Source organism: Oncorhynchus clarkii, chromosome 10 (assembly GCF_045791955.1).
Source record: "Oncorhynchus clarkii lewisi isolate Uvic-CL-2024 chromosome 10, UVic_Ocla_1.0, whole genome shotgun sequence".
NCBI lineage: Eukaryota > Metazoa > Chordata > Actinopteri > Salmoniformes > Salmonidae > Oncorhynchus > Oncorhynchus clarkii.
This window is the reverse complement of record NC_092156.1, coordinates 53,599,409-53,626,467: the sequence shown is the minus strand read 5'-3', so window position 1 is coordinate 53,626,467 and position 27,059 is coordinate 53,599,409. Positions and strand designations below refer to the sequence as shown.

General features: G+C 38.7%; 2 protein-coding genes across 2 annotated transcripts; one reads left to right on the top strand and one right to left on the bottom strand.

Moving 5' to 3' along the window:
* Positions 1–223: 223 nt before the first annotated feature.
* LOC139419264 (uncharacterized) lies at positions 224–9,655 on the top strand. Its single transcript, XM_071169218.1, has 4 exons — positions 224–256; positions 373–429; positions 905–1,139; positions 9,602–9,655. Exons 2-4 carry the CDS (start codon positions 380–382, stop codon positions 9,653–9,655), a joined length of 339 nt encoding a protein of 112 aa, XP_071025319.1. The 5' UTR covers positions 224–256; positions 373–379.
* A 7,711-nt stretch (positions 9,656–17,366) lies between these two features.
* On the bottom strand, positions 17,367–24,539 carry LOC139419263 (uncharacterized). The gene is made up of 4 exons (XM_071169217.1): positions 24,531–24,539; positions 24,358–24,414; positions 23,635–23,881; positions 17,367–17,384 (listed from the first exon to the last, which is right to left on the bottom strand). Exons 2-4 carry the CDS (start codon positions 24,405–24,407, stop codon positions 17,367–17,369), a joined length of 315 nt encoding a protein of 104 aa, XP_071025318.1. The 5' UTR covers positions 24,408–24,414; positions 24,531–24,539.
* Between the last annotated feature and the right edge of the window lie 2,520 nt (positions 24,540–27,059).

Below are 27,059 nucleotides of genomic sequence, written 5' to 3'. Positions count from 1 at the left end.
GAGAAGGCTTTTAACCCTGAGATACGTTAAGGTATGGTTATACTAATAATTCTAACACTTTGTTCAGAGTGAAGGCATTCTTATACACTCATTAACTGTGTAGTAGATTATACATATAATATAATCTGTAACTTGTAGGAAATAGATGGATTAATAAAGTGATGATGTTTATGTTTATACTCTTATTTAGATGAAGACTTTCAGCATGAAGATTGTTGTTCTACTTGGATTTGTGATGCTTCTCTCTATTGCTTTGGTAAGCCATGCATATAGTATGTACAGGAAATGTTGGTTAGACTTAGAAAGATCTTAAAGTTAGTATATTACATCCATATGTATATTAATTCATTGTCTTATTGTTTTCTTTTGAAGGCTGAGCATGAGCATGGCCATCAGCATGTCATTGAGAAGCGCTCTTCAAGTGAAGAGGTGAGTACTATGAATGAATAATCTTTTTTGAAGGAGTATTTTTGCCTTATTTGGGGACAGAGACATTGAGAGAAAGACAGGAAAGGCAAAGTTTGTGCCAGAAGGGTGTGGACCGCATTCAAACTGAAGCTGCCATATTATACAATGCCTTCAAAAGATATTCAAACCCCTCAACTTTTCTACATTTTGTTGAGTTACAAGGTGGGATTACAATTATCTACAGAAAATACTCTGTATTGTCAAAGTGGAAGAAAAATTAAAACATTTGTAAAGAAAACATGAAAAATATAACACAAATATATCACAAAAATACATATAGTATCAGCATCTACATGGCCCTTGCTCTATACAGTTATTCAAAAAAATGATTTACTTCTAAAATAAACTATATACAGTTTTGTGTATGGTGTACACAATTGAGACTCCAGCGACTACATTCGTTTTGATTATCCTTCAATATCCCTCCTTCTTCTAGCGTGTCCGTGGCCCTGGCCCTGGCCGTGGCTTTCCAAACTTTCTGCAGCAGTTTGGAAATCTGCAGCAGTACCAGTACCAGTACCAGCAGTACCTTCTGCTTCTGCAAAGACTTGGTCTTGTCCCAGCCCCTGCAGCACCAGCCCCAGCTCCAGCCCCAGCTCCAGCCCCAGCTCCTGCCCCAGCTCCTGCCCCAGCTCCAGCCCCAGCTCCAGCCCCAGCCCCAGCTCCAGCTGGTCGCTGAGAAAGGACATGAATCAGAAACTTCAACTCAACAAGAGCAAGCTATGGTTGATGAAATGACCAGAACATTAACTGACAATAAGTACTGTAATAGCTGTCTTTCATATTTTGCTTGAGTTTACCTTTAATGTATTTGCTGTATGTCTGTCTGCAATGCAATAAAGAGGATTTGAAATGGCATATGTCCCCTCCTGCACACTTTATTTTGCCTGACAAATTTCATTTTGTATTCAAACATATGTTCACAGTTTGTGCATTTGTTAGTCAGAGTTAGTCAAATCTGAGGATTAGCATCTAGTTTTGTCATTTGATATTTCTTGATATATTTAGTGAGGCTATATTGATTGTGAACAATATTTGAGTTATGTTTTAAACAATTAAACATGTTTTAAATTGTATTCACATTATGAGTAAAGTAGGTTAAAGGAAGTCAAGTAGCCAAATTCAATGGTCAAACATTTAAATCTTTTGGTGGTTGAAATCATTGAAAGCCTTGACATAATACAGTATAAATTTTACATACATTTAATCATTCAACTTATTCCCACTCCACTGCTTATTTTACCAGGCTGCTTACGATGAGGAAGTAAATGAGTCACTGGGTTACAGTTACTGTACCTGGATACAGTACAGCACATATTCTACCCACCACTGCGACCTGTATGCTCTCGTTGGCTGGCCCTCGCTTCATATTCGTCGCCAAACCCACTGGCTCCAAGTCATCTATAAGTCTCTGCTAGGTACTCACTTATCACCATAGCAGCACCCACCCGTAGCACGCGCTCCAGCAAGGTATATTTCACTGGTCACCCCCAAAGCCAATTCCTACTTTGGCCGCCTTTCCTTCCAGTTCTCTGCTGCCAATGAATGGAACAAATTGCAAAAATCACTGAAGCTGGAGACTCATATCTCCCTCTCTAACTTTAAGCACCAGCTGTCAGAGCAGCTCACAGATCACTGCACCTGTACACAGTCCATCTGTAAATTGCCCATCCAACTACCTCATCCCCATACAGTTATATATTTATTTGCTCCTTTGCACCACCGAATCTCTACTTGCACATTCATCTTCTACACATGTATCACTGCAGTGTTTATTGCTATATTGTAATTATTTAACCTCTCTTTATAGACTTTTCTATTGTGTTATTGACTGAATGTCTGTTTATTCCATGTATAACTCTGTGTTGTTGTTTGTGTTGCACTGCTTTGCTTTATTTTGGCCACGTCGCAGTTGTAAATGAGAACTTATTCTCAACTGGCCTACTTGGATAAATAAAGGTGAAATAAAAAATAAATAAAATACAAATGAAATCATAAAAGGACAAGGCAAGGTGCTTGGCTATATGTTGAAGGAATTTAATTCCTCTGTTTTAATTCCCAATCAAAATTTAACACTCTGTCAATTCATAAGAATTTGTATGACCCTTATTTTATAACAATGGACAGAGCCCCGGTCTTAAAAGTCAAGTAACAGCCTTTAATTCAAGAGAGTACTGAGTTCATACACATTTTACCACAGGTTATAAACTGAAAAGGATGTCAGCGTTTTCTAAATGTTCCATCTCTTCTTGACACTGGTAGAAAGGCCCTATAGTTTTCAGGCCTTCCCTCCTCGCCTAGTGCCAAGGTCAGTCAGTGTAGATAAGCATTCTAGACAGTCTGGAGATAGTTCATTCATTTGTACAAAGGAACAGACCGTCATTGTTCTAACTTTTGCCCACGTTCACACACCTCCGTTCCAGTACCAAGGCTGTGTCTCAAGCCTTCCCACATCCGTCTCCCTACCAATTTAATATAATTTACGAGTCAAAGTTTTCTTGTGTAGATAAGCATTCTAGCCAGTCTGATTCATTTGTACCAATGAACAGACCGTCATTGTTACTAAACTCTTGACCACATTCACTTCAGTACTGGGATCAGATAAGAAAATTCATACATATACAGTAACATTTAGTATTCTGATTAGTACATGTATAGTAACATAATAGTATTCGGATTAGTCAGTCCTGATTGAAATTAAGCATTCTAGCCAGTCTGATTCATTTGTACCAATGAACAGACCGTCATTGTTACTAAACTCTTGACCACATTCACTTCAGTACTGGGATCAGATAAGAAAATTCATACATATACAGTAACATTTAGTATTCTGATTAGTACATGTATAGTAACATAATAGTATTCGAATTAGTCAGTCCTGATTGAAATGTATACATAATTAGTCATCATTGATCAAAATTCCCTTAACACTATACTGAAGGTAAGATTGTTCTAATTTCGGGAGATTTACTCTCAAAGTTACCATCATATCGACAAAGAAAACAAAGAGAAACAAAAAGACAGATTTAATGAAAATTATATGAATCAAGACACTACTGTAGTACTGAATTGTTATGGAAGCTACTTCAAATTCAATCCATTAGTGACACCATGTGGTTAAAGGTAATACCTCTCCTGGAGTATGTGTGCATTTCCAGTGTGTGTGTGTGTGTGTGTGTGTGTGTGTGTGTGTGTGTGTGTGTGTGTGTGTGTGTGTGTGTGTGTGTGTGTGTGTGTGTTTGCCTGTGTGCGTGTGTGTGGGTGCATGTGTGCGTACGTGTGTAAGTGTGAAGACATTTTGACAGAGAATGACCATGTCTCATCTATTGATAATTTATTCATTCAGAGTCCATTATAATAGATTAAACATAGTATTTCTTTAGATCTTTCTTTATTTCTGTCTTAGTAATGTCTTTTTCATTGTAATGTCTTCTTCGTTATGTGTCGGACCCCAGTAAGACGAGCCGTCGCCATTGGCTAATGGGGATCCTAATAACAAAACATGTCAAATAATAAAAGACCTTGGGGGAGGATGGGTGATAAGCTGAGGTATGGAGTTGTTTTAAGATGGTCATACTTTTGATAATTTAGCTATTTGATTTTGAATTAGAGGACCGCTTGAGTCATCACAAAATATGTAAATGACTGATTTTAGACTTTACGACTAAATCCCATAGAAATGCATTGAATAACACATTCATAAATGCAAAAAGAAATTTCTAAAAAAAGCATAATAATATTGAGTATTGTAATAGTATATAATAGTATTGAAGTGTTTGTCCTAAATCTAGGAGGAAATATACTCAGGAAATGTACTGCTTATAAATATATGTATATACACTTATTTTTTTGACACATATTTAACCCCTTTTTTTGGGGTAGGCATAAAACTACCTTAATGCTTCCATTAGTTTTTTGAAACCTGTAACGATTACCATCATACAAGTCCCGTGTCACTTGTCTGGGCCGTGTAGCAAAATCTGCCCTTTTCACAATGGGGTCCCATAAGATTGTCGCCTAAACGGACGGTACCAAAAATAACTTCAGACGACTCTACTGACAATTGTGAGAGACGTGGAGAATAACGGAGAACACCAAATGTTCGGACATTACAGAAATGTTTGTGAGATGACTGATTTCCGGGATCTCTCATGGTCTGACATACACCGCTCTAGCTCTGACACCTTTCACTGCAGATGTGGAAGTGCGACACTGGTGGATGTGGTGGATTGAGACGCATCCAATGCAAAATCCAATGCAGATATCTCTATTGTAAACTGACAGATTATGATGAGGATTTTCTTGTTATGTAACTTAGATTGATCCGCCGGTGCATCAATCTACTCTAGGGGGTTATGCCTGAGCAAAAATATTGAGACAGTGATATTTGGAGACAATTTGTATGACAATTCAGACATAGTATTATTCCCCTCAGTCTCTGCAAGATCAACAAAGAGCTAATATTGATTGTTAAATCTGATCTAAGTAGATAATAATTAATAATAATAAGATAATAATTGTTTTCATTGCTAATTGACATATTTATTTAGAGGTTGACATGAGACAAACCACATGTGAATTTAGGCTTGCCCGTCTCTTCACCTGGTCAGAATCTTTGAGCTCTACGCTTCATCCTATGGACACTTTTATTAGACCATTAAGTGTTGTGCAATCTCTACACAGTTTGAGAAAACACAGCCTCTGTGTGATATGTGCAAAAGGGCAATTATCACTCAGGCTTTGCTAATGAGGGTACCCCGTAGAGTAGATGTCCAAGCCCACATGGACATTGAATTAGCATAATAAAAAAATCCCCATAATACTCAGTCCCCATAATACTCTAACAGACTCCTTTGCGGTGAGACACTCACGAACACGTACATGTTGGTTGATTTGCAGTAGGACACTCACAGGCCTCACACTACTGGTCTGAATGTCACCCGGCACCAGTTGAAAAAATGTATGGAAGTACTGTATACGGTGCATTCAGGAAGTATTCAGACCCCTTGACTTATTCCATATTTTGTTACATTACAGCCTTATTCTAAAATTGATTACATAGTTGTTTTACCTCATCAATCTACACACAATACCCCACAATGACAAAGCAAAAACAGTTTTTATTAAATGTATTAAAATAAAAAACTGAAAAACCAACATTTACAGAAGTGTTCAGAACCTTTACTCTGTACTTTGTTCAAACACCTTTGACAGCGATTACAGCCTCGACTCTTCTTGAATATGATGCTACAAGCTTGTTTCTTCTATTCTTCAATGCAGATCCTCTCAAGCTCTGTCATGTTTGATGGGGAGCGTTGCTAAACAGCTATTAAACAGGTCTCTCCAGAGATGTTCGATCGGGTTCAAGTCTGGGCTCTGGCTGGGCCACTCAAGGACATTCAGAGACTTGTCCCGAAGCCACTCCTGCGTTGTCTTGGCTGTGTGCTTTGGGTTGTTGGAAGGTGTACCTTTGCCCAAGTCCCGAGCGCTCTGGAGCAGGTTTTCATCAAGGATCTCTCTGTACTTTGCTCCGTTCGTCTTTCCCTCGATCGTGACTAGTCTCCCAATCCCTGCCACAGCATGATGCTGCCACCACCATGCTTCACCGAAGGGATGGTGCCAGGTTTCCTCTAGATGTGTCGCTAAGCATTCAAGTCAAAGAGTTCAACCTGGTTTCATCAGACTAGAGAATCTTATTGCTCATGGTCTGAGAGTCCTTTAGGTGCCTTTTGGCAAACTCCAAGCGTGCTGTCATGTGCCTTTTACTGAGGAGTGGCTTCCGTCTGGCCACTCTACCATAAAGGCCTAAATGGTGGAGTGCTGCAGAGATGGTTGTCCTTCTGGAAGGTTTTTCCATCTCCACAAAAAAACTCTCAATCTGACCATCAGGTTCTTGGTCACCTCCCTGATCAAGGCCCTTCTCCCCCGATTGCTCAGTTTCGCCGTGCGGACAGCTCTTGGAAGAGTCTGCACAGCACAACAACATCAAAATCTCATCCCATCTGTAAAGTATGGTGGAGGGAGCATCATGGTTTGGGGCTGCTTTGCTGCCTCAGGGCCTTGACAGCTTGCTATTACCGGCGGAAAAATGAATTCCCAACTTTATCAAGACATTTTGCAGGAGAATGTCAGGCTATCTGTCTGCCAAATGAAGCTCAACAGAAGTTGGGTGATGCAACAGGACAACGACCCAAAACACAGAAGTAAATGGACAACAGAATGACTTCAACAGAATAAAATACGCATTCTGGACTGGCCCAGTCAGAGTCCTGACCTCAACCCGATTGAGATGCTGTGGCATGACCTCAAGAGAGCAGTTCACACCAGTCATCCCATGAATATTGCTGAACTGAAACAGTTTTGTACAGAGGAATAGTCCAAAATTCCTCCTGACCGGTGTGGAGGTCTGATCCGCAACTACAGAAAACGTTTGGTTGATGTTATTACTGAAAAAGGGGGCCAACCAGTTATTAAATCCAAGGGTTCACATACATTTTCCACCCTGCACTGTGAATGTTTACACGATGTGTTCAATTAAGACATGAAAACATATCATTGTTTGTGTGTTATTAGTTTAACAGACTGTGTTTGTCTATTGTTGCGACCTAGGAGAAGATCAGATCACATTTTAAAATAAATGTTTTCTGATCCTTCTTATGTCTCTCAGTTATTGGATAGACTCTTCAGAACAAACTTCCTTTTGATTTTTATGGGGGGACTATCTGTTGTTCCATGTAGTATAACTGTTATTCATTGAGTTTTTATTAATAATAAGACCACATACATTTTTTAATTAAATTATTATTATTATTTTTCTTGATACTTCAAGGGGCCTTAAAAATCAATATCAAATAACAAAATGATCCTTCTTAAAACATTCCCAAATTCATAGGTATTATACTGCATTTAAAGTCAAACTGGTGACATTGAAATAATGGAGGAAAAAATGTCCTACTAAATATTTGCCTCCTTTTGAATGTCATTGTATTTCCATACCACTGTAATGTACTTTTGATGAAATCTTCATCAGCGCTCATAGTCGATACATTTAGTAGAAATGCTGGGGCATCAGTCCAAAACAAATGTTCAAAAGACAATATTGTGACGAAACATGCCACACATGAATAGCTTAGAAGAGCCCTCCCGCACCACACCACACTCCCAGCTTAGACAGGGCTTAGACTGTAGTGGGTTAATTAACCTTGAGTTCCGTAATGCCAGTTTGTCAACAGAAAGAGCCCTAAAATGGCAGTTTGACAGGAGCTCGGATGAGTGTACTAAAGATGGAAAATATATATTGAATAATGAATATTAGTTTCCTTCTCTAAAGTAACCGATGTCTTTAAAAATGTCTGAACTTTTTAAAAGGATCTGAAATAAACATTTTTGCTTGGGGCAACATATACATTCAATAAGTTACAAAAGTTGGATATTTGTCCTGGCAAGGTGGATATTGAGTTGCATATTATACTGTTTAAGCTGGTTACTCAGTTTAACTTGTAATCATAAGCCTACTTAATTCTACAATCAAGTACTTCCCATGATGATTTGGCAACGTTCCAAGGTGGGGAGTGAAGTGGGTGTTTGTTTGCAAAACAATGGTACTGCATGTGTTTTCAGAACAAGGAAAATCCATTTCTATTACACATTCAAAAATGATTTCAGCGACTAGCTGGATGCAGTTGACATATTGTCTTTACTGTAAAACATTTGTACTGCATGTGTTCTCAGAATAAGGTGGACTCACAAAACACAAATGCTTAGTTTATAAAGATGTCTGAGTGTTGGAGTGTGCCCAAGGCTATCCGTAAAAAATAAAAAACAAGAAAATGGTGCCGTATGGTCTGCTTAATATAAGGAATTTGAAATTATTTATACTTTTCCTTTTGATACTTAAGTATATTTTAGCAATTACAATTATTTTAATACTTAAGTATTTTTAAAGCCAAATACTTTTAGACTTTTACTCAAGCAGTATTTTACTGAGTGACTTTCACTTAAAATTGAGCCATTTTCTATTCAAGTATCTTTACTTTTACTCAAGTACGACAATTGGGCACTTTTCCCAACACTGGATTCCCCAAACATCATAAGTACAATGTATGTCCTATAAATTAATTAATTCGCTTTTCTGTCAATCAGGTATTTCATGGAACTCCCAGACATTGACTATAAAGTGTGATTCCTTTATGCATTTCTGTTTAATACACACATTTATATTTCAAGCTCAATTGTATGTCTATCCAGTCCTCTGATGAATGCTCATTAAGTTTATGGAAATTGTGAGAAATCTATACAAAGTGTGGTACATTACATGGTGTGATTTGAGAAATAAAAAAAAGTGTTGTACATTATATTGCATGATAGGAGAAATCTAAATAAAGTCTGGTACTTGAGCTATGCTGTATAAGTTGAGAAATAAAAAATGTACATTACAATTAAATGTGTTCATTTATCCTCCACAATGCCCAAAAAACAAGGGTATAAATCATCAACAGTTTCAAAACCTGTCAACTTAGCATAAGTTTCCTAATACTGATGAGCCATTGTTCTTTGTGGACACTATGGATATATACAGATTTGTAGAATGACACACCAAATGTCTAATTTCATCACATTTCACACCTCCAGGACACACCATTGATCATGGGACTGAAAGCTCATTGGTTGACAGTGGAATGAAATGGTCTATAAAAAGCATATTTTTGCTGTTAAGTTACAATACAGCATTAGTCTCAAGTTTAATACTTTTAAAGCATTTTACATCTTCACTTGAACAGGTAAGAGTTTCAAAGAATACTGTAGTGGAGGTTATTAATGCGTGTCTAGCTTTGAATTCACTGTATGTCTTTTTCATTTCAAGAACCCCATGGTGACCATGAAACTACTTTTCCTAGTGATGTGCCTGATTGGACTTTGTTCTTCCATTCCTGTAAGAATTCCTGAAATACAACATCAAGCCTTCAATTTACACATCAATACAACAAGAGATTGCTGTTTCCACAGATTGCATTGCATTGGAATATGACAATATCTGAATTATTACAATATGATGGACTTAAGTTCACACTTTGAGTGTTGATTACTTTATACCATAATATCATTCATCCTGGGATTTTGTTTGTGTGTGCAGGTGTCTGAGGAACATGATCGAGAGGAGCGCTCAACTAGCAATGAGGTGCAGTAATATTTAGTACTATCTATTAGGTATTCTGTCTATTAGAGTACTATAGTACGGTCTACTATTTGAATATGATTACTAGTTTGTTTCAGCTCAGAACAATTTATCCATCTCTCTCTCTCTCTCTCTCTCTCTCTCTCTCTCTCTCTCTCTCTCTACAGAGGTACAGGGGTTATGGCCGTGGTTTGGGAGGGTTTTACCCCTATCAGCAGCCTCGGTACCCATCCTACTTCCCTTATGCGCAGCCTTCTCAAGGTAACTCTGCCTTGATGGCCCTCCTGCCCTTCCTATTGGCCAGCCTTGCCTCTGCTCCTGCCGCAACACCTGCTGCAGCTCCAGCTCCAGCCCCGGCAGCGGGTGGAAAATGAGACGGGTGTCGATAGGGGAAGGAGAAAAAACTTGTTTAAATCAAATATGTTGACATTAGCTCCTGTTCAGAGCTGATTATTCCATCATTAATAAATGAAATAAGTTAACCAGAAATGCATAAAGGAATCACACTTCATAGTCAATGTCTGGGAGTTCCATGAAATACCTGATTGACATAAAAGCAAATTAATGAATTTATAGGATATACATTGTACTTATGATGTTTGGGGAATCCAGTGTTGGGAAAAGTGCCCAATTGTCGTACTTGAGTAAAAGTAAAGATACTTTAATAGAAAATGGCTCAATTTTAAGTGAAAGTCACTCAGTAAAATACTGCTTGAGTAAAAGTCTAAAAGTATTTGGCTTTAAAAATACTTAAGTATTAAAACAATTGTAATTGCTAAAATATACTTAAGTATCAAAAGGAAAAGCATAAATCATTTCAAATTCCTTATATTAAGCAGACCAGACGGCACCATTTTCTTGTTTTTTATTTTTTACGGATAGCCTTGGGCACACTCCAACACTCAGACATCTTTATAAACTAAGCATTTGTGTTTTGTGAGTCCACCTTATTCTGAAAACACATGCATTACCAATGTTTTACAGTAAAGACAAAATGTCAACTTTATCCAGCTAGTCGCTGAAATCATTTTTGAATGTGTGATAGAAATGGATTTTCCTTGTTCTGAAAACACATGCAGTACCATTGTTTTGCAAACAAACACCCACTTCACTCCCCACCTTGGAACGTTGCCAAATCATCATGGGAAGTACTTGATTGTAGAATTAAGTAGGCTTATGATTACAAGTTAAACTGAGTCACCAGCTTAAACAGTATAATATGCAACTCAATCCCCACCTTGCCAGGACAAATGTCCAACTTTTGTAACTTATTGAATGTATATGTTGCCCCAAGCAAATTTGTTTTATTTCAGATCTTTTTAATAAGTTCAGACATTTTTTAAGACATCAGTTACTTTAGAGAAGTAAACTAATATTCATTATTCAATATATATTTTCCATCTTTAGTACACTCATCCGAGCTCCTGTCAAACTGCCATTGTAGGGCTCTTTCTGTTGACAAACTGGCATTACGGAACTCAAGGTCAATTAACCCACTACAGTCTAAGCCCTGTCTAAGCTGGGAGTGTGGTGTGGGGCGGGAGGGCTCTTCTAAGCTGGGAGTGTTTGGCATGTTTCGTCACAATATTGTCTTTTGAACATTTGTTTTGGACTGATGCCCCAGCATTTCTACTAAATGTATCGACTATGAGCGCTGATGAAGATTTCATCAAAAGTGCATTACAGTGGTATGGAAATACAATGACATTCAAAAGGAGGCAAATATTTAGTAGGACAGTTTTTCCCCCATTATTTCAATGTCACCAGTTGGACTTTAAATGCGGTATAATGTTAGCTAGCTAGCTAAGATTGAGGGGAGGCCACCGGATTCTAGCTAGCTACTTTAGCAATGTCATCAAATATTCAGGCACCTAATTGAAATGTAGACTTAACATTAGTTAGCCTCTGTCCAGAATGACTGGGTTTATCAGAACTTTAGGGCACCACTATGGCGCTGCCGATAGAGGGCGGCTTGAGAACGTTCATAACAGTGGCATGACGTGACCGAGTGACGGAGGTGCTACCTATGAATTTGGGAATGTTTTCAGAAGGATCATTTTGCTATTTGATATTGATTTTTAAAGCCCCTTGAAGTATCAAGAAAAATAATAATCCAAATTTAATAATAAAATGTATATGGTCTTATAAGCCAATAAAAACTCAATGAATAACAGTTATACTACAAGGAACAACAGATAGTCCCCCCATAAAAATCAAAAGGAAGTTTGTTCTGAAGAGTCTATGCAATAACTGAGAGACATAAAGAAGGATCAGAAAACATTTATTTTTAAATGTGATCTGATCTTCACCTAGGTCGCAACAATAGACAAACACAGTCTGTTAAACTAATAACACACAAACAATTATATGTTTTCATGTCTTCATTGAACACATCGTGTAAACATTCAGTGCAGGGTGGAAAATGTATGTGAACCCTTGGATTTAATAACTGGTTGGCCCCCTTTTTCAGTAATAACCTCAACCAAACGTTTTCTGTAGTTACGGATCAGACCTCCACAACGGTCAGGAGGAATTTTGGACTATTCCTCTGTACAAAACTGTTTCAGTTCAGCAATATTCATGGGATGTCTGGTGTGAACTGCTCTCTTGAGGTCATGCCACAGCATCTCAATCGGGTTGAGGTCAGGACTCTGACTGGGCCAGTCCAGAATGCGTATTTTATTCTGTTGAAGTCATTCTGTTGTCGATTTACTTCTGTGTTTTGGGTTGTTGTCCTGTTGCATCACCCAACTTCTGTTGAGCTTCATTTGGCAGACAGGTAGCCTGACATTCTCCTGCAAAATGTCTTGATAAAGTTGGGAATTCATTTTTCCGCCGGTAATAGCAAGCTATCCAGGCCCTGAGGCAGCAAAGCAGCCCCAAACCATGATGCTCCCTCCACCATAATTTACAGTTGGGATGAGGTTTTGATGTTGGTGTGCTGTGCAGACTCTTCCAAGAGCTGTCCGCACGGCGAAACTGAGCAATCGGGGGAGAAGGGCCTTGGTCAGGGAGGTGACCAAGAACCTGATGGTTAGATTGACAGAGCTCCAGAGTTTTTTTGTGGAGATGGGAAAACCTTCCAGAAGGACAACCATCTCTGGAGCACTCCACCAATTAGGCCTTTATGGTAGAGTGGCCAGACGGAAGCCACTCCTCAGTAAAAGACACATGACAGCACGCTTGGAGTTTGCCAAAAGGCACCTAAAGGACTCTCAGACCATGAGCAACAAGATTCTCTAGTCTGATGAAACCAGGTTGAACTCTTTGGCTTGAATGCTTAGCGACACATCTAGAGGAAACCTGGCACCATCCCTTCGGTGAAGCATGGTGGTGGCAGCATCATGCTGTGGCAGGGATTGGGAGACTAGTCACGATCGAGGGAAAGACGAACGGAGCAAAGTACAGAGAGATCCTTGATGAAAACCTGCTCCAGAGCGCTCGGGACTTGGGCAAAAGTACACCTTCCAACAACCCAAAGCACACAGCCAAGACAACGCAAGAGTGGCTTCGGGACAAGTCTCTGAATGTCCTTGAGTGGCCCAGCCAGAGCCCAGACTTGAACCCGATCGAACATCTCTGGAGAGACCTGTTTAATAGCTGTTTAGCAATGCTCCCCATCAAACATGACAGAGCTTGAGAGGATCTGCATTGAAGAATAGAAGAAACAAGCTTGTAGCATCATATTCAAGAAGATTCAAAGCTGTAATCGCTGTCAAAGGTGCTTGAACAAAGTACAGAGTAAAGGTTCTGAACACTTCTGTAAATGTTGGTTTTTCAGTTTTTTATTTTAATACATTTAATAAAAACTGTTTTTGCTTTGTCATTGTGGGGTATTGTGTGTAGATTGATGAGGTAAAACAACTATGTAATCAATTTTAGAATAAGGCTGTAATGTAACAAAATATGGAATAAGTCAAGGGGTCTGAATACTTCCTGAATGCACCGTATACAGTACTTCCATACATTTTTTCAACTGGTGCCGGGTGACATTCAGACCAGTAGTGTGAGGCCTGTGAGTGTCCTACTGCAAATCAACCAACATGTACGTGTTCGTGAGTGTCTCACCGCAAAGGAGTCTGTTAGAGTATTATGGGGACTGAGTATTATGGGGATTTTTTTATTATGCTAATTCAATGTCCATGTGGGCTTGGACATCTACTCTACGGGGTACCCTCATTAGCAAAGCCTGAGTGATAATTGCCCTTTTGCACATATCACACAGAGGCTGTGTTTTCTCAAACTGTGTAGAGATTGCACAACACTTAATGGTCTAATAAAAGTGTCCATAGGATGAAGCGTAAAGCTCAAAGATTCTGACCAGGTGAAGAGACGGGCAAGCCTAAATTCACATGTGGTTTGTCTCATGTCAACCTCTAAATAAATATGTCAATTAGCAATGAAAACAATTATTATCTACTTATCAGATTTAACAATCAATATTAGCTCTTTGTTGATCTTGCAGAGACTGAGGGGAATAATACTATGTCTGGATTGTCATACAAATTGTCTCCAAATATCACTGTCTCAATATTTTTGCTCAGGCATAACCCCCTAGAGTAGATTGATGCAGCGGCGGATCAATCTAAGTTACATAACAAGAAAATCCTCATCATAATCTGTCAGTTTACAATAGAGATATCTGCATTGGATTTTGCATTGGATGCGTCTCAATCCACCACATCCACCAGTGTCGCACTTCCACATCTGCAGTGAAAGGTGTCAGAGCTAGAGCGGTGTATGGCAGACCATGAGAGATCCCGGAAATCAGTCATCTCACAAAAATTTCTGTAATGTCCGAACATTTGGTGTTCTCCGTTATTCTCCACGTCTCTCACAATTGTCAGTAGAGTCGTCTGAAGTTATTTTTGGTACCGTCCGTTTAGGCGACAATATTATGGGACCCCATTGTGAAAAGGGCAGATTTTGCTACACGGCCCAGACAAGTGACACGGGACTTGTATGATGGTAATCGTTACAGGGTTCAAAAAACTAATGGAAGCATGAAGGTAGTTTTATGCCTACCCCAAAAAAAGGGGTTAAATATGTGTCAAAAAAATAAGTGTATATACATATATTTATAAGCAGTACATTTCCTGAGTATATTTCCTCCTAGATTTAGGACAAACACTTCAATACCATTATATACTATTACAATACTCAATATTATTATGCTTTTTTTAGAAATTTCTTTTTGCATTTATGAATGTGTTATTCAATGCATTTCTATGGGATTTAGTCGTAAAGTCTAAAATCAGTCATTTACATATTTTGTGATGACTCAAGCGGTCCTCTAATTCAAAATCAAATAGCTAAATTATCAAAAGTATGACCATCTTAAAACAACTCCATACCTCAGCTTATCACCCATCCTCCCCCAAGGTCTTTTATTATTTGACATGTTTTGTTATTAGGATCCCCATTAGCCAATGGCGACGGCTCGTCTTACTGGGGTCCGACACATAACGAAGAAGACATTACAATGAAAAAGACATTACTAAGACAGAAATAAAGAAAGATCTAAAGAAATACTATGTTTAATCTATTATAATGGACTCTGAATGAATAAATTATCAATAGATGAGACATGGTCATTCTCTGTCAAAATGTCTTCACACTTACACACGTACGCACACATGCACCCACACACACGCACACAGGCAAACACACACACACACACACACACACACACACACACACACACACACACACACACACACACACACACACACACACACACACACACACACACTGGAAATGCACACATACTCCAGGAGAGGTATTACCTTTAACCACATGGTGTCACTAATGGATTGAATTTGAAGTAGCTTCCATAACAATTCAGTACTACAGTAGTGTCTTGATTCATATAATTTTCATTAAATCTGTCTTTTTGTTTCTCTTTGTTTTCTTTGTCGATATGATGGTAACTTTGAGAGTAAATCTCCCGAAATTAGAACAATCTTACCTTCAGTATAGTGTTAAGGGAATTTTGATCAATGATGACTAATTATGTATACATTTCAATCAGGACTGACTAATCCGAATACTATTATGTTACTATACATGTACTAATCAGAATACTAAATGTTACTGTATATGTATGAATTTTCTTATCTGATCCCAGTACTGAAGTGAATGTGGTCAAGAGTTTAGTAACAATGACGGTCTGTTCATTGGTACAAATTAATCAGACTGGCTAGAATGCTTATCTACACAAGAAAATCTTGACTCGTAAATTATATTAAATTGGTAGGGAGACGGATGTGGGAAGGCTTGAGACACAGCCTTGGTACTGGAACGGAGGTGTGTGAACGTGGGCAAAAGTTAGAACAATGACGGTCTGTTCCTTTGTACAAATGAATGAACTATCTCCAGACTGTCTAGAATGCTTATCTACACTGACTGACCTTGGCTCTAGGCGAAGAGGTAAGGCTTGAGAACTATAGGGCCTTTCTACCAGTGTCAAGAAGAGATGGAACATTTAGAAAACGCTGACGTCATTTTCAGTTTATAACCTGTGGTAAAAATGTGTATGAACTCAGTACTCTCTTGAATTAAAGGCTGTTACTTGACTTTTAAGACCGGGGCTCTGTCCATTGTTATAAAATAAGGGTCATACAAATTCTTATGAATTGACAGAGTGTTTCATTTTGATTGGGAATTAAACAGAGGAATTAAATTCCTTCAACAATTGGTCCTTCGAAGCCGGGATCTAAAAATCCGTCCCTGCCATCTGGAGGTCGTACGCCAGAAAAAACGTGCACGTTAATCAATTTTTTTAAAAAGACCTGGCTTCTGGATTGAGGTTAAAAACAGGCCGGTGTTTAACCCAGATGGCAGATACGATGACAGATCCAAACGAACAGTGCTTTTCCCAGTCGGCAGCAGGTCAGTAGCCTTTATTCTCGAATTTGGGAGGGATTATTTAGGATATTTATTGATTAAAATGTTATAAAGGAGTTGGATTTGATCAATAATAGGTGCTTGAATATTCTGAACAAATAAAATGGGTTTCTACCTTGGGTTTTAACCAAAATCAATAGGAAGGAAACAGGTCTGAAATTGACCTGTGGTAAGGTGCACTACCATAAATAACTAGAGTTTAATAAATCCTGGTTTTGCAAGCCAGAAGGTTATTAAGGAGAGATATAGTACGCATTGGAGAATTAGGACGCTTGTTCCATACAAATAGGATAGCCATTAATTCAAAAAACATACCTAAATAAAGTTTGAACCTGAGTAGTCTATCTGTTTATGGGAAGTAGTCTGACTATCAAGAAGTAGCAGATAAGATATATATATAACAGGTGAGGATAAATTAGGCTTGGTGAGAAGGCAGGGTAATTCTAGGCGAACAGAATAATTGAACCTGTACAATGCTGAAAGAAATTAATATCAAATAATGCGGTTAACTTAGTCTAGAGTAGTGAGATATGAGACATTAACATTGAAAGTCCCAAAAAGAATATCCTATGGGTGAAATGTGATGTCCGATCAAAAGTCTTCTATGGACGCGGTTCACAGGAAGGAAAATACATACTGATTATTTTTAAAGAGACACACACATAGTCAGACAGAAAAGGACTAAAAGTAACTAAGTAACGGTAAATTGCAAATTCGTAGAAAGACACGCACATAGGATTTACAATTAAATATAGAAAGGCATAGATAAGTGATTAAATACCATAGCTAAGTAACGGTAAGAATGGGTGGAAATGCCTCAAAAGAAGCGCCGGAACTAACGGGAGACGAGCGTTATATGGAACAGAGAGACAAGAGAAACATTGATTTCGGTCTAAGAAATACGATTTTGATGGCCGTCTAAATGTAGAAAAGCTGGAATCACTTATAAAACAGATACATAAGGAGGTTGAATTTGGTTATTTGAGCTTTTCCCTGATACGTAGACATCCGGAGCAGGGGCAAGTTGTTTTTTCTTGAGGAACTAACAAATGTAAATGTGAGTCTCTGAGTAATTTTGCCATCTGAAGCATTATAGTAGTGAGTTTTCGTATAGTTGTTTTTTTGCTGATAAAAGTGTTTGGTTTGTTTGTTTACTGGTTATGGTCAATTTTAGGGTTTGATTTAACTTAGTTAAACATTGTGTTCTGGCGTGTTTAAGTAGGATTCTTTATTCCGGGACGGATGGAAGTTATCTAAAATAAGTAAATTAAAGGAGCCATGGGAGATATCTGGGATTAAATTACGGATTTCTTACACTGAGAAATGTACGACATTTGCGGCAGAGGGAAAAAGTAATACATTGGATAATAATGTTATCAGGTTTAATTGTATCTAAGGGTAGCATGTTCATTTAAGTAAACATATACGTAGACGATGTTTAAAACTTATGATTAATGATTTGAGTCAAAGGGGAATTATCATTAGGTTTAGTTATAGTTCACTTATTGAGTTTCTAAATCGAAGTAGCATAGTGAATGCTAGTTAGGCGTGTTGTGTCTCACTTTTAGAAGCCTCCTGGGATTATAATCTTGGGGAGAGTGGGGGAGAGAGCAGCCATAAACGACCAAATTGAAAAAGGTCTGGAAGTCTTGATTATCCATTAAGGTTTGCAAATATATACACATAAAACATATGTTAGGACTATTTGTTTAAGTGCAAAGGTATTTTAAAGAGGCACACTCACATATGGAACCTTATGAGTTTTTATTTTGTGAGTTTTAATTACACAAGTGATTTTTTTTATTTTAAGGATAAAGGGTTCTTTAATATGTCTAATATGGTATGGAACATGACTAAAAAAGGGTGGTATGACCTTTTGACCTTATCGTGGCTATCTTTTGGGGTCTGATCAGCCCCGGGGGAGAGCCATTTATATAATGAATTGTGGTCAGTTGGGTTACTAATTTTAAGGTAAATTAGTTATAATGGAGTGTTAGTTTGGGGTTTGGAATTATTGTTTGAATCACTGAAGCTGATTTACAATATTAGCTGTGAAGTTTTTGAATTGGCTATTATGGATTTGATATTACAACAGAAAATAGTTATATTTATCATTGAGAATAAATAGGGGTGATAAATTACTGTAGATAAGGTATTTCACACTATGCAACATATATTAAATTAATGTTATTGTCAGATAGGATACTGAGGATCCCTGAAGGAAAGAGCTTGTAAAGTATAGGAAGGATTTCAATATGGTTAGCATTTGTTTTTTGTTTTTTCTAAAATCAATGATTTTAGATAGTCAAACAGTGAGACATGTAGTTCAAATTTGGAAACATGAGAAAAAGAGCTACAGACAGATAGGGGGAAAAGGCAGACAGAAGAGCCCTCCCCCGCACTGCAGAGACCTTGAAGGTTGGAGAGCAGAGAGGATAAGTTTTAGAAGGGAGCCAGGATGAGCAAAGATACATAATGTGTAGATAACAGTTACTGAATGGAGACAAAAGGGAGAATTGGACATACATGATAATGTCAGAAAATAAGGATAATTTACTAATCCTACCTAAGTCATTATTTAGGGTATATAAGGTTGTTACCTGGGCAGAGCCAGGTATCAAAAGGGGGGTGGGTAAGTTAGGGGCCTATTGGATAAGAAACTAATAATACAAATAATAAAAAATAAAAAAATTTAGCTAACAAATAGGCATATAAGTTAAAGATATAATCAGATAAAACATATGAGAAACTGTTTGTTAACCAAACCTGTATGTCCAGGATTTTATGCATTACAGGTGAACTACAGGTGAAGTCACTCAATCCAGTCCCAGAGGATTGTTGAGGGGACCATACCAAGGACTCCTGGTGACAGCTAGCTGAAAGAGCTACCCAGATTCATATCGCACGTCGGGAGGGTAAGACACAAAGACACTGTCGAACAATAAACAGTGTTCGAAAGGAGAACTGGAATTAACAGAATTCCGGGGGCCATCTCTCGAATGAAGTAATCCTACCTGTCCTTTCACCCCTGTTTTTGTTCATAGAAGTGAAGATGTGTCTGGCTCTTGCTAAGTGATGTGTTCTCGGGGAGAGGGTGGGGCTTCACATGGAAGCTGTTCGTCTGAGCTGTCTTATCGTGGGTGACATATTCCTGATACAGCACGTCCTACTTGAGTATGCGGAGAGTGGTAATTTGACCCATGGTTTAGACGATGAGGATTTTGTTCCAAAATAAGCATAAGAGATCCCTAGATCTGGGTAGACAGGAAGTTAGAGTAGAGGTTGGGAAGGATCTTTCAATGGAGTTTTATGTAGACCAAATGGGGTCTCTAACTACATGGCAGTCTAAGACTCTGAGCCATTATGGCATATATCGGTGCAGGTTCCCATATTGATCGTAAGACACAGGTCATAGCTCATTTGGAGAGAGAGGGCTATATGAATCCACTCACCCAGTATGGAAGAAGATAGAGTATAGTAAAGGTGAGAGTTTTTGATTGTAATCAGGAGAGAGGGATGTATTGCATAAAGATACGCCTAACCCTTTAAACAGAAATTAAGGAGGATCTAGGGTTGTGGTATGGATATGACCAGGTCTTGGTCGACACCCTAGTACGGTTCTGGGTAGAGGAGTTTAGGCCGGTATGGTAAAGCTGTTCACGAAAGCAGGAATGCCAGATAATGACAGTTGTATTGATTTGCACTATTTATATCCCCAGGTTCCCTTTAAATCAAGACTTCTTCCCTTTACAGTGACCGGAGGAGATTATTACAGTTTGTCCCGGTACAGTACTCTTGGGAAATGATGTCAGGGCGAGGTTTTACCGACAGATTGGACAGGATTATGCTCCCTTGTACATTTGGGAATGCCTTTCACACTCATTCAACACCAAGACATGAAGTTTAGCCAAATGGGTAAAAAGAGCTACTCCATCCGGGTCTCTTATTGACAAAGTATACATTGATAACATTGGGGTTCCACGGACGTGGACTGGATTAATTATATTTATTATAATCAACAGCGCTTTAACAATTATACCAGAGATGCTATTAAAGGTTTTGCAGAACAGACTGAAGCAACCAGCCTGATGGCTTGGCAGAATAGAATTGCATTAGATATGTTATTGGCTGAAAAGGGAGAAGTGTGCGTGATTATCGGGACCATGTTTGTGCTTACATCCCAAATAACACAGCTCCGGAGGAATCAGTGCCCGAAGCCTCAGCTGGTTTGACCACCCTGGCTCACGGTTTGGCAGAAAACTCTGGGGTGGATATTTCTCTGACTAATTGGTTTTATAGTATGTTCGGAAAAGGGGAAAAAAATTATGATCACTGTATTATGGGCTACATTCACCTGTGTGACTGTTTTAGTTTTATGGGGCTGTTGTCTAATTCCCTGTGTATGAGGCCTTATTTCCAGGACTCTGGAGAAATCGATGACAATAGATGGTGAGGTACCAGGGGATTCCAGGTTCAGACCCGCGGAGTGCTGATTGTATGTCTATAGGACAAGTGGACGAATCTGGATCCTTCAGTTGCGGGGGACATTATGTTTGAATGTTTAGAGAGGCTAGGTTGTATCACGTTTCAATAATAGACTGTTTTTTTATGAAGATTGTAACGAAAATCCTGATAAGAAGAGTTATGATTCTGATGTAGGCCTGAGAAACAATTATGGCGAATGCAAGTGTTGGGTTATGTTTAGGTGATGTTTTGATGACAAGAAATGTCTCTAATAAAAATAGAAATTGACTTTTTAATATTACAATATAACTACAATGTGTGATTGAATAATATAATATTAATATTGAATCAAAGGGTGGATATGTTAAGGGAATTTTTATAAATGATGACTAATTATGTATACATTTCAATCAGGACTGACTAATTCGAATACTATTATGTTACTATACATGTACTAATCAGAATACTAAATGTTACTGTATATGTATGAATTTTCTTATCTGATCCCAGTACTGAAGTGAATGTGGTCAAGAGTTTAGTAACAATGACGGTCTGTTCATTGGTACAAATGAATCAGACTGGCTAGAATGCTTAATTTCAATCAGGACTGACTAATCCGAATACTATTATGTTACTATACATGTACTAATCAGAATACTAAATGTTACTGTATATGTATGAATTTTCTTATCTGATCCCAGTACTGAAGTGAATGTGGTCAAGAGTTTAGTAACAATGACGGTCTGTTCATTGGTACAAATGAATCAGACTGGCTAGAATGCTTATCTACACAAGAAAACTTTGACTCGTAAATTATATTAAATTGGTAGGGAGACGGATGTGGGAAGGCTTGAGACACAGCCTTGGTACTGGAACGGAGGTGTGTGAACGTGGGCAAAAGTTAGAACAATGACGGTCTGTTCCTTTGTACAAATGAATGAACTATCTCCAGACTGTCTAGAATGCTTATCTACACTGACTGACCTTGACACTAGGCGAGGAGGGAAGGCCTGAAAACTATAGGGCCTTTCTACCAGTGTCAAGAAGAGATGGAACATTTAGAAAACGCTGACATCCTTTTCAGTTTATAACCTGTGGTAAAATGTGTATGAACTCAGTACTCTCTTGAATTAAAGGCTGTTACTTGACTTTTAAGACCGGGGCTCTGTCCATTGTTATAAAATAAGGGTCATACAAATTCTTATGAATTGACAGAGTGTTAAATTTTGATTGGGAATTAAAACAGAGGAATTAAATTCCTTCAACATATAGCCAAGCACCTTGCCTTGTCCTTTTATGATTTCATTTGTATTTTATTTATTTTTTATTTCACCTTTATTTATCCAAGTAGGCCAGTTGAGAATAAGTTCTCATTTACAACTGCGACGTGGCCAAAATAAAGCAAAGCAGTGCAACACAAACAACAACACAGAGTTATACATGGAATAAACAGACATTCAGTCAATAACACAATAGAAAAGTCTATAAAGAGAGGTTAAATAATTACAATATAGCAATAAACACTGCAGTGATACATGTGCAGAAGATGAATGTGCAAGTAGAGATTCGGTGGTGCAAAGGAGCAAATAAATATATAACTGTATGGGGATGAGGTAGTTGGATGGGCAATTTACAGATGGACTGTGTACAGGTGCAGTGATCTGTGAGCTGCTCTGACAGCTGGTGCTTAAAGTTAGAGAGGGAGATATGAGTCTCCAGCTTCAGTGATTTTTGCAATTTGTTCCATTCATTGGCAGCAGAGAACTGGAAGGAAAGGCGGCCAAAGTAGGAATTGGCTTTGGGGGTGACCAGTGAAATATACCTTGCTGGAGCGCGTGCTACGGGTGGGTGCTGCTATGGTGATAAGTGAGTACCTAGCAGAGACTTATAGATGACTTGGAGCCAGTGGGTTTGGCGACGAATATGAAGCGAGGGCCAGCCAACGAGAGCATACAGGTCGCAGTGGTGGGTAGAATATGTGCTGTACTGTATCCAGGTACAGTAACTGTAACCCAGTGACTCATTTACTTCCTCATCGTAAGCAGCCTGGTAAAATAAGCAGTGGAGTGGGAATAAGTTGAATGATTAAATGTATGTAAAATTTATACTGTATTATGTCAAGGCTTTCAATGATTTCAACCACCAAAAGATTTAAATGTTTGACCATTGAATTTGGCTACTTGACTTCCTTTAACCTACTTTACTCATAATGTGAATACAATTTAAAACATGTTTAATTGTTTAAAACATAACTCAAATATTGTTCACAATCAATATAGCCTCACTAAATATATCAAGAAATATCAAATGACAAAACTAGATGCTAATCCTCAGATTTGACTAACTCTGACTAACAAATGCACAAACTGTGAACATATGTTTGAATACAAAATGAAATTTGTCAGGCAAAAGAAAGTGTGCAGGAGGGGACATATGCCATTTCAAATCCTCTTTATTGCATTGCAGACAGACATACAGCAAATACATTAAAGGGAAACTCAAGCAAAATATGGAAGACAGCTATTACAGTACTTATTGTCAGTTAATGTTCTAGTCATTTCATCAACCATAGCTTGCTCTTGTTGAGTTGAAGTTTCTGATTCATGTCCTTTCTCAGCGACCAGCTGGAGCTGGGGCTGGGGCTGGAGCTGGGGCTGGAGCTGGGGCAGGAGCTGGGGCAGGAGCTGGGGCTGGAGCTGGGGCTGGAGCTGGGGCTGGAGCTGGGGCTGGTGCTGCAGGGGCTGGGACAAGACCAAGTCTTTGCAGAAGCAGAAGGTACTGCTGGTACTGGTACTGGTACTGCTGCAGCTTTCCAAACTGCTGCAGAAAGTTTGGAAAGCCACGGCCAGGGCCAGGGCCACGGACACGCTAGAAGAAGGAGGGATATTGAAGGATAATCAAAACGAATGTAGTCGCTGGAGTCTCAATTGTGTACACCATACACAAAACTGTATATAGTTTATTTTAGAAGTAAATCATTTTTATTGAATAACTGTATAGAGCAAGGGCCATGTAGATGCTGATACTATATGTATTTTTGTAATATATTTGTGTTATATTTTTCATGTTTTCTTTACAAATGTTTTAATTTTTCTTCCACTTTGACAATACAGAGTATTTTCTGTAGATAATTGTAATCCCACCTTGTAACTCAACAAAATGTAGAAAAGTTGAGGGGTTTGAATATCTTTTGAAGGCATTGTATAATATGGCAGCTTCAGTTTGAATGCGGCCCACACCCTTCTGGCACAAACTTTGCCTTTCCTGTCTTTCTCTCAATGTCTCTGTCCCCAAATAAGGCAAAAATAGTCCTTCAAAAAAGATTATTCATTCATAGTACTCACCTCTTCACTTGAAGAGCGCTTCTCAATGACATGCTGATGGCCATGCTCATGCTCAGCCTTCAAAAGAAAACAATAAGACAATGAATTAATATACATATGGATGTAATATACTAACTTTAAGATCTTTCTAAGTCTAACCAACATTTCCTGTACATACTATATGCATGGCTTACCAAAGCAATAGAGAGAAGCATCACAAATCCAAGTAGAACAACAATCTTCATGCTGAAAGTCTTCATCTAAATAAGAGTATAAACATAAACATCATCACTTTATTAATCCATCTATTTCCTACAAGTTACAGATTATATTATATGTATAATCTACTACACAGTTAATGAGTGTATAAGAATGCCTTCACTCTGAACAAAGTGTTAGAATTATTAGTATAACCATACCTTAACGTATCTCAGGGTTAAAAGCCTTCTCAGTGCCTCTGTATGTCCTTGCACACTCATCAATACACAAACAATATATAGTGTTTCTCAGCCAATCACAAAGCCCTAATGAAGCCTAAATGTGTTGTAATGAAGGATGTTGTATGATGTCTGGGTGTTCCATGTAACGTTGGGCATTGCAAAACAGGCAAACAAATTAGCCTCTTGCCACTGCTATTAATCAAATGTGCTAACTGAAAATGTCAGTATAGGCCTACTGTATCATTGTTTCCCATCTGCTGTTAATTCCAGAACAATATTTATTCTACATCTACATTTATGGAGATAACATTCTCTGTGTGATTCTCTGCGTGAGTTTCCATTTTACCTCTGACTGGGTAGAGACAGACTTACCAGCAAATAAGTGTCTCCCTCACAAAGTGGTCCAAATGTTTAATGCAACTGTCTGAAAGTATGCAAACAAGTTTGATAAATTGTTAGAACAATTAAGCAGGATAATGGTATACTATTAAGTCTTGATACTGACTCGGAGCTATGGAAATATATATAGAGTGCCTGAGTTCTTACTGAAGTTAAAGAGTTGAAGTTCACAAACGTTTAATGTTGCAACCCATTTTCAACGTGTCTTTCAAAATGGTCAAGTTTTTAGCCACCAATAAACAACATGCACTATGTGGACACCACTTCAAATAAGTGAATTTGGCAATTTAAGCCACACTAGTTGCAGACAGGTGTATACAATTGAGCACACAGCCATGCCATTTACAGACAAATATTGGCAGTAGAGTGGCCTGTACTGAAGAGCTCAGTGACTTTCAACATGGCACCAACGTAAGGTGCTACCTTTTCAACGAGTCAGTTAGTCAAATGTATTTCCTGCTAGAGCTGCCACCGGCAACTGTAAGTGCTGTTTTTGTGATGTGGAAACATCTAGGAGCAACACCGGCTCAGCCCCGAAGTGGTAAGCCAGGGAAGCTCACAGAATGGGACGGCTGAATGCTGAAGCGCGTAGCGTGTAAAAACCGTCTCTCCTCGGTTGCAACACTCACAAACTAATTCCAAACTGCCTCTGGAAGCAATGTCAGCACAATAACTGTTAGTCAGGAGGTAAATTAAATGGGTTTCCGCACACAATTCTAAGATCGCCTTGAGCAATGCCAAGCGTGGGCTTGAGTGGTGTAAAGATCACGGCTATTGGACTCCGGAGAAGAGGAAACATGTTCTCTCCAGTGATGAAGCACGCTTCATCATCTGGCAGTCCGATGGATTAATATGGATTTGGCAGATGCCAGAAGAACGCTACCTGCCCCAATGCATAATGCCAACTTTAAAGTTTGGTGGTTGAGGAAAAATGGTCTTTGTTGTTTTTCACTCCAACTGCGAGCCAGGCCTAATCGCACAAAGTCAGTGCCCAACCTCAATAATGATCTTGTGACTGAATGGAAGCCAGTCCCAGCAGCAATGTTCCAACATCTAGAGGAAAGCTGGGGGCTATTACAGCGGCAAAGGGGGGACCAATCCATATTAATGCCCATGTTATTGGAATGAGATGTTCGAAGAGCAGGTGTATTTTGGGCCATGGAGTGTATTTGGTTATCTGCAACCCAAGAAGAACTGCTAGTGGGTCTTGACCCCTTTTTGGAAACAACAAAACCTCTGGAACTGATTATGAATTCAGAAGTTTTGTTGATTTCATACTTGTTTACAATTGTTTTAGGACTTATATCAGAGAGGTTTCACACTTGTTTTGAAAGGATCTCAAATAGTTTGTCAAACAAACAGAACACAACAGACAAATACATACACAATGACGGATCTTAACTTATTTCATTTATTAATGATGGAATAATCAGCTTTGAACAGGAGCTAATGTCAACATATTTGATTTAAACAAGTTTTTTCTCCTTCCCCTATCGACACCCGTCTCATTTTCCACCCGCTGCCGGGGCTGGAGCTGGAGCTGCAGCAGGTGTTGCGGCAGGAGCAGAGGCAAGGCTGGCCAATAGGAAGGGCAGGAGGGCCATCAAGGCAGAGTTACCTTGAGAAGGCTGCGCATAAGGGAAGTAGGATTGGTACCGAGGCTGCTGATAGGGGTAAAACCCTCCCAAACCACGGCCATAACCCCTGTACCTCTGTAGAGAGAGAGAGAGAGAGAGAGAGAGAGAGAGAGAGAGAGAGAGAGAGAGAGCTGGATAATTTGTTCTGAGCTGAAACAAACTAGTAATCATATTCAAATAGTAGACCGTACTATAGTACTCTAATAGACAGAATACCTAATAGATAGTACTAAATATTACTGCACCT

Bases quoted from the DNA above. Each gene is read 5' to 3' on its own strand.
- LOC139419264 (XM_071169218.1), top strand. From the start codon at position 380: ATGAGCATGGCCATCAGCATGTCATTGAGAAGCGCTCTTCAAGTGAAG. The intron at 430-904 runs GTGAGTACTATG...TCCTTCTTCTAG, and splicing joins AGCGCTCTTCAAGTGAAGAG to CGTGTCCGTGGCCCTGGCCC. The intron at 1,140-9,601 runs GTCGCTGAGAAA...TTGTGTGTGCAG, and splicing joins CCCAGCCCCAGCTCCAGCTG to GTGTCTGAGGAACATGATCG.
- LOC139419263 (XM_071169217.1), bottom strand. From the start codon at position 24,407: ATGAGCATGGCCATCAGCATGTCATTGAGAAGCGCTCTTCAAGTGAAG. The intron at 23,882-24,357 runs GTGAGTACTATG...TCCTTCTTCTAG, and splicing joins AGCGCTCTTCAAGTGAAGAG to CGTGTCCGTGGCCCTGGCCC.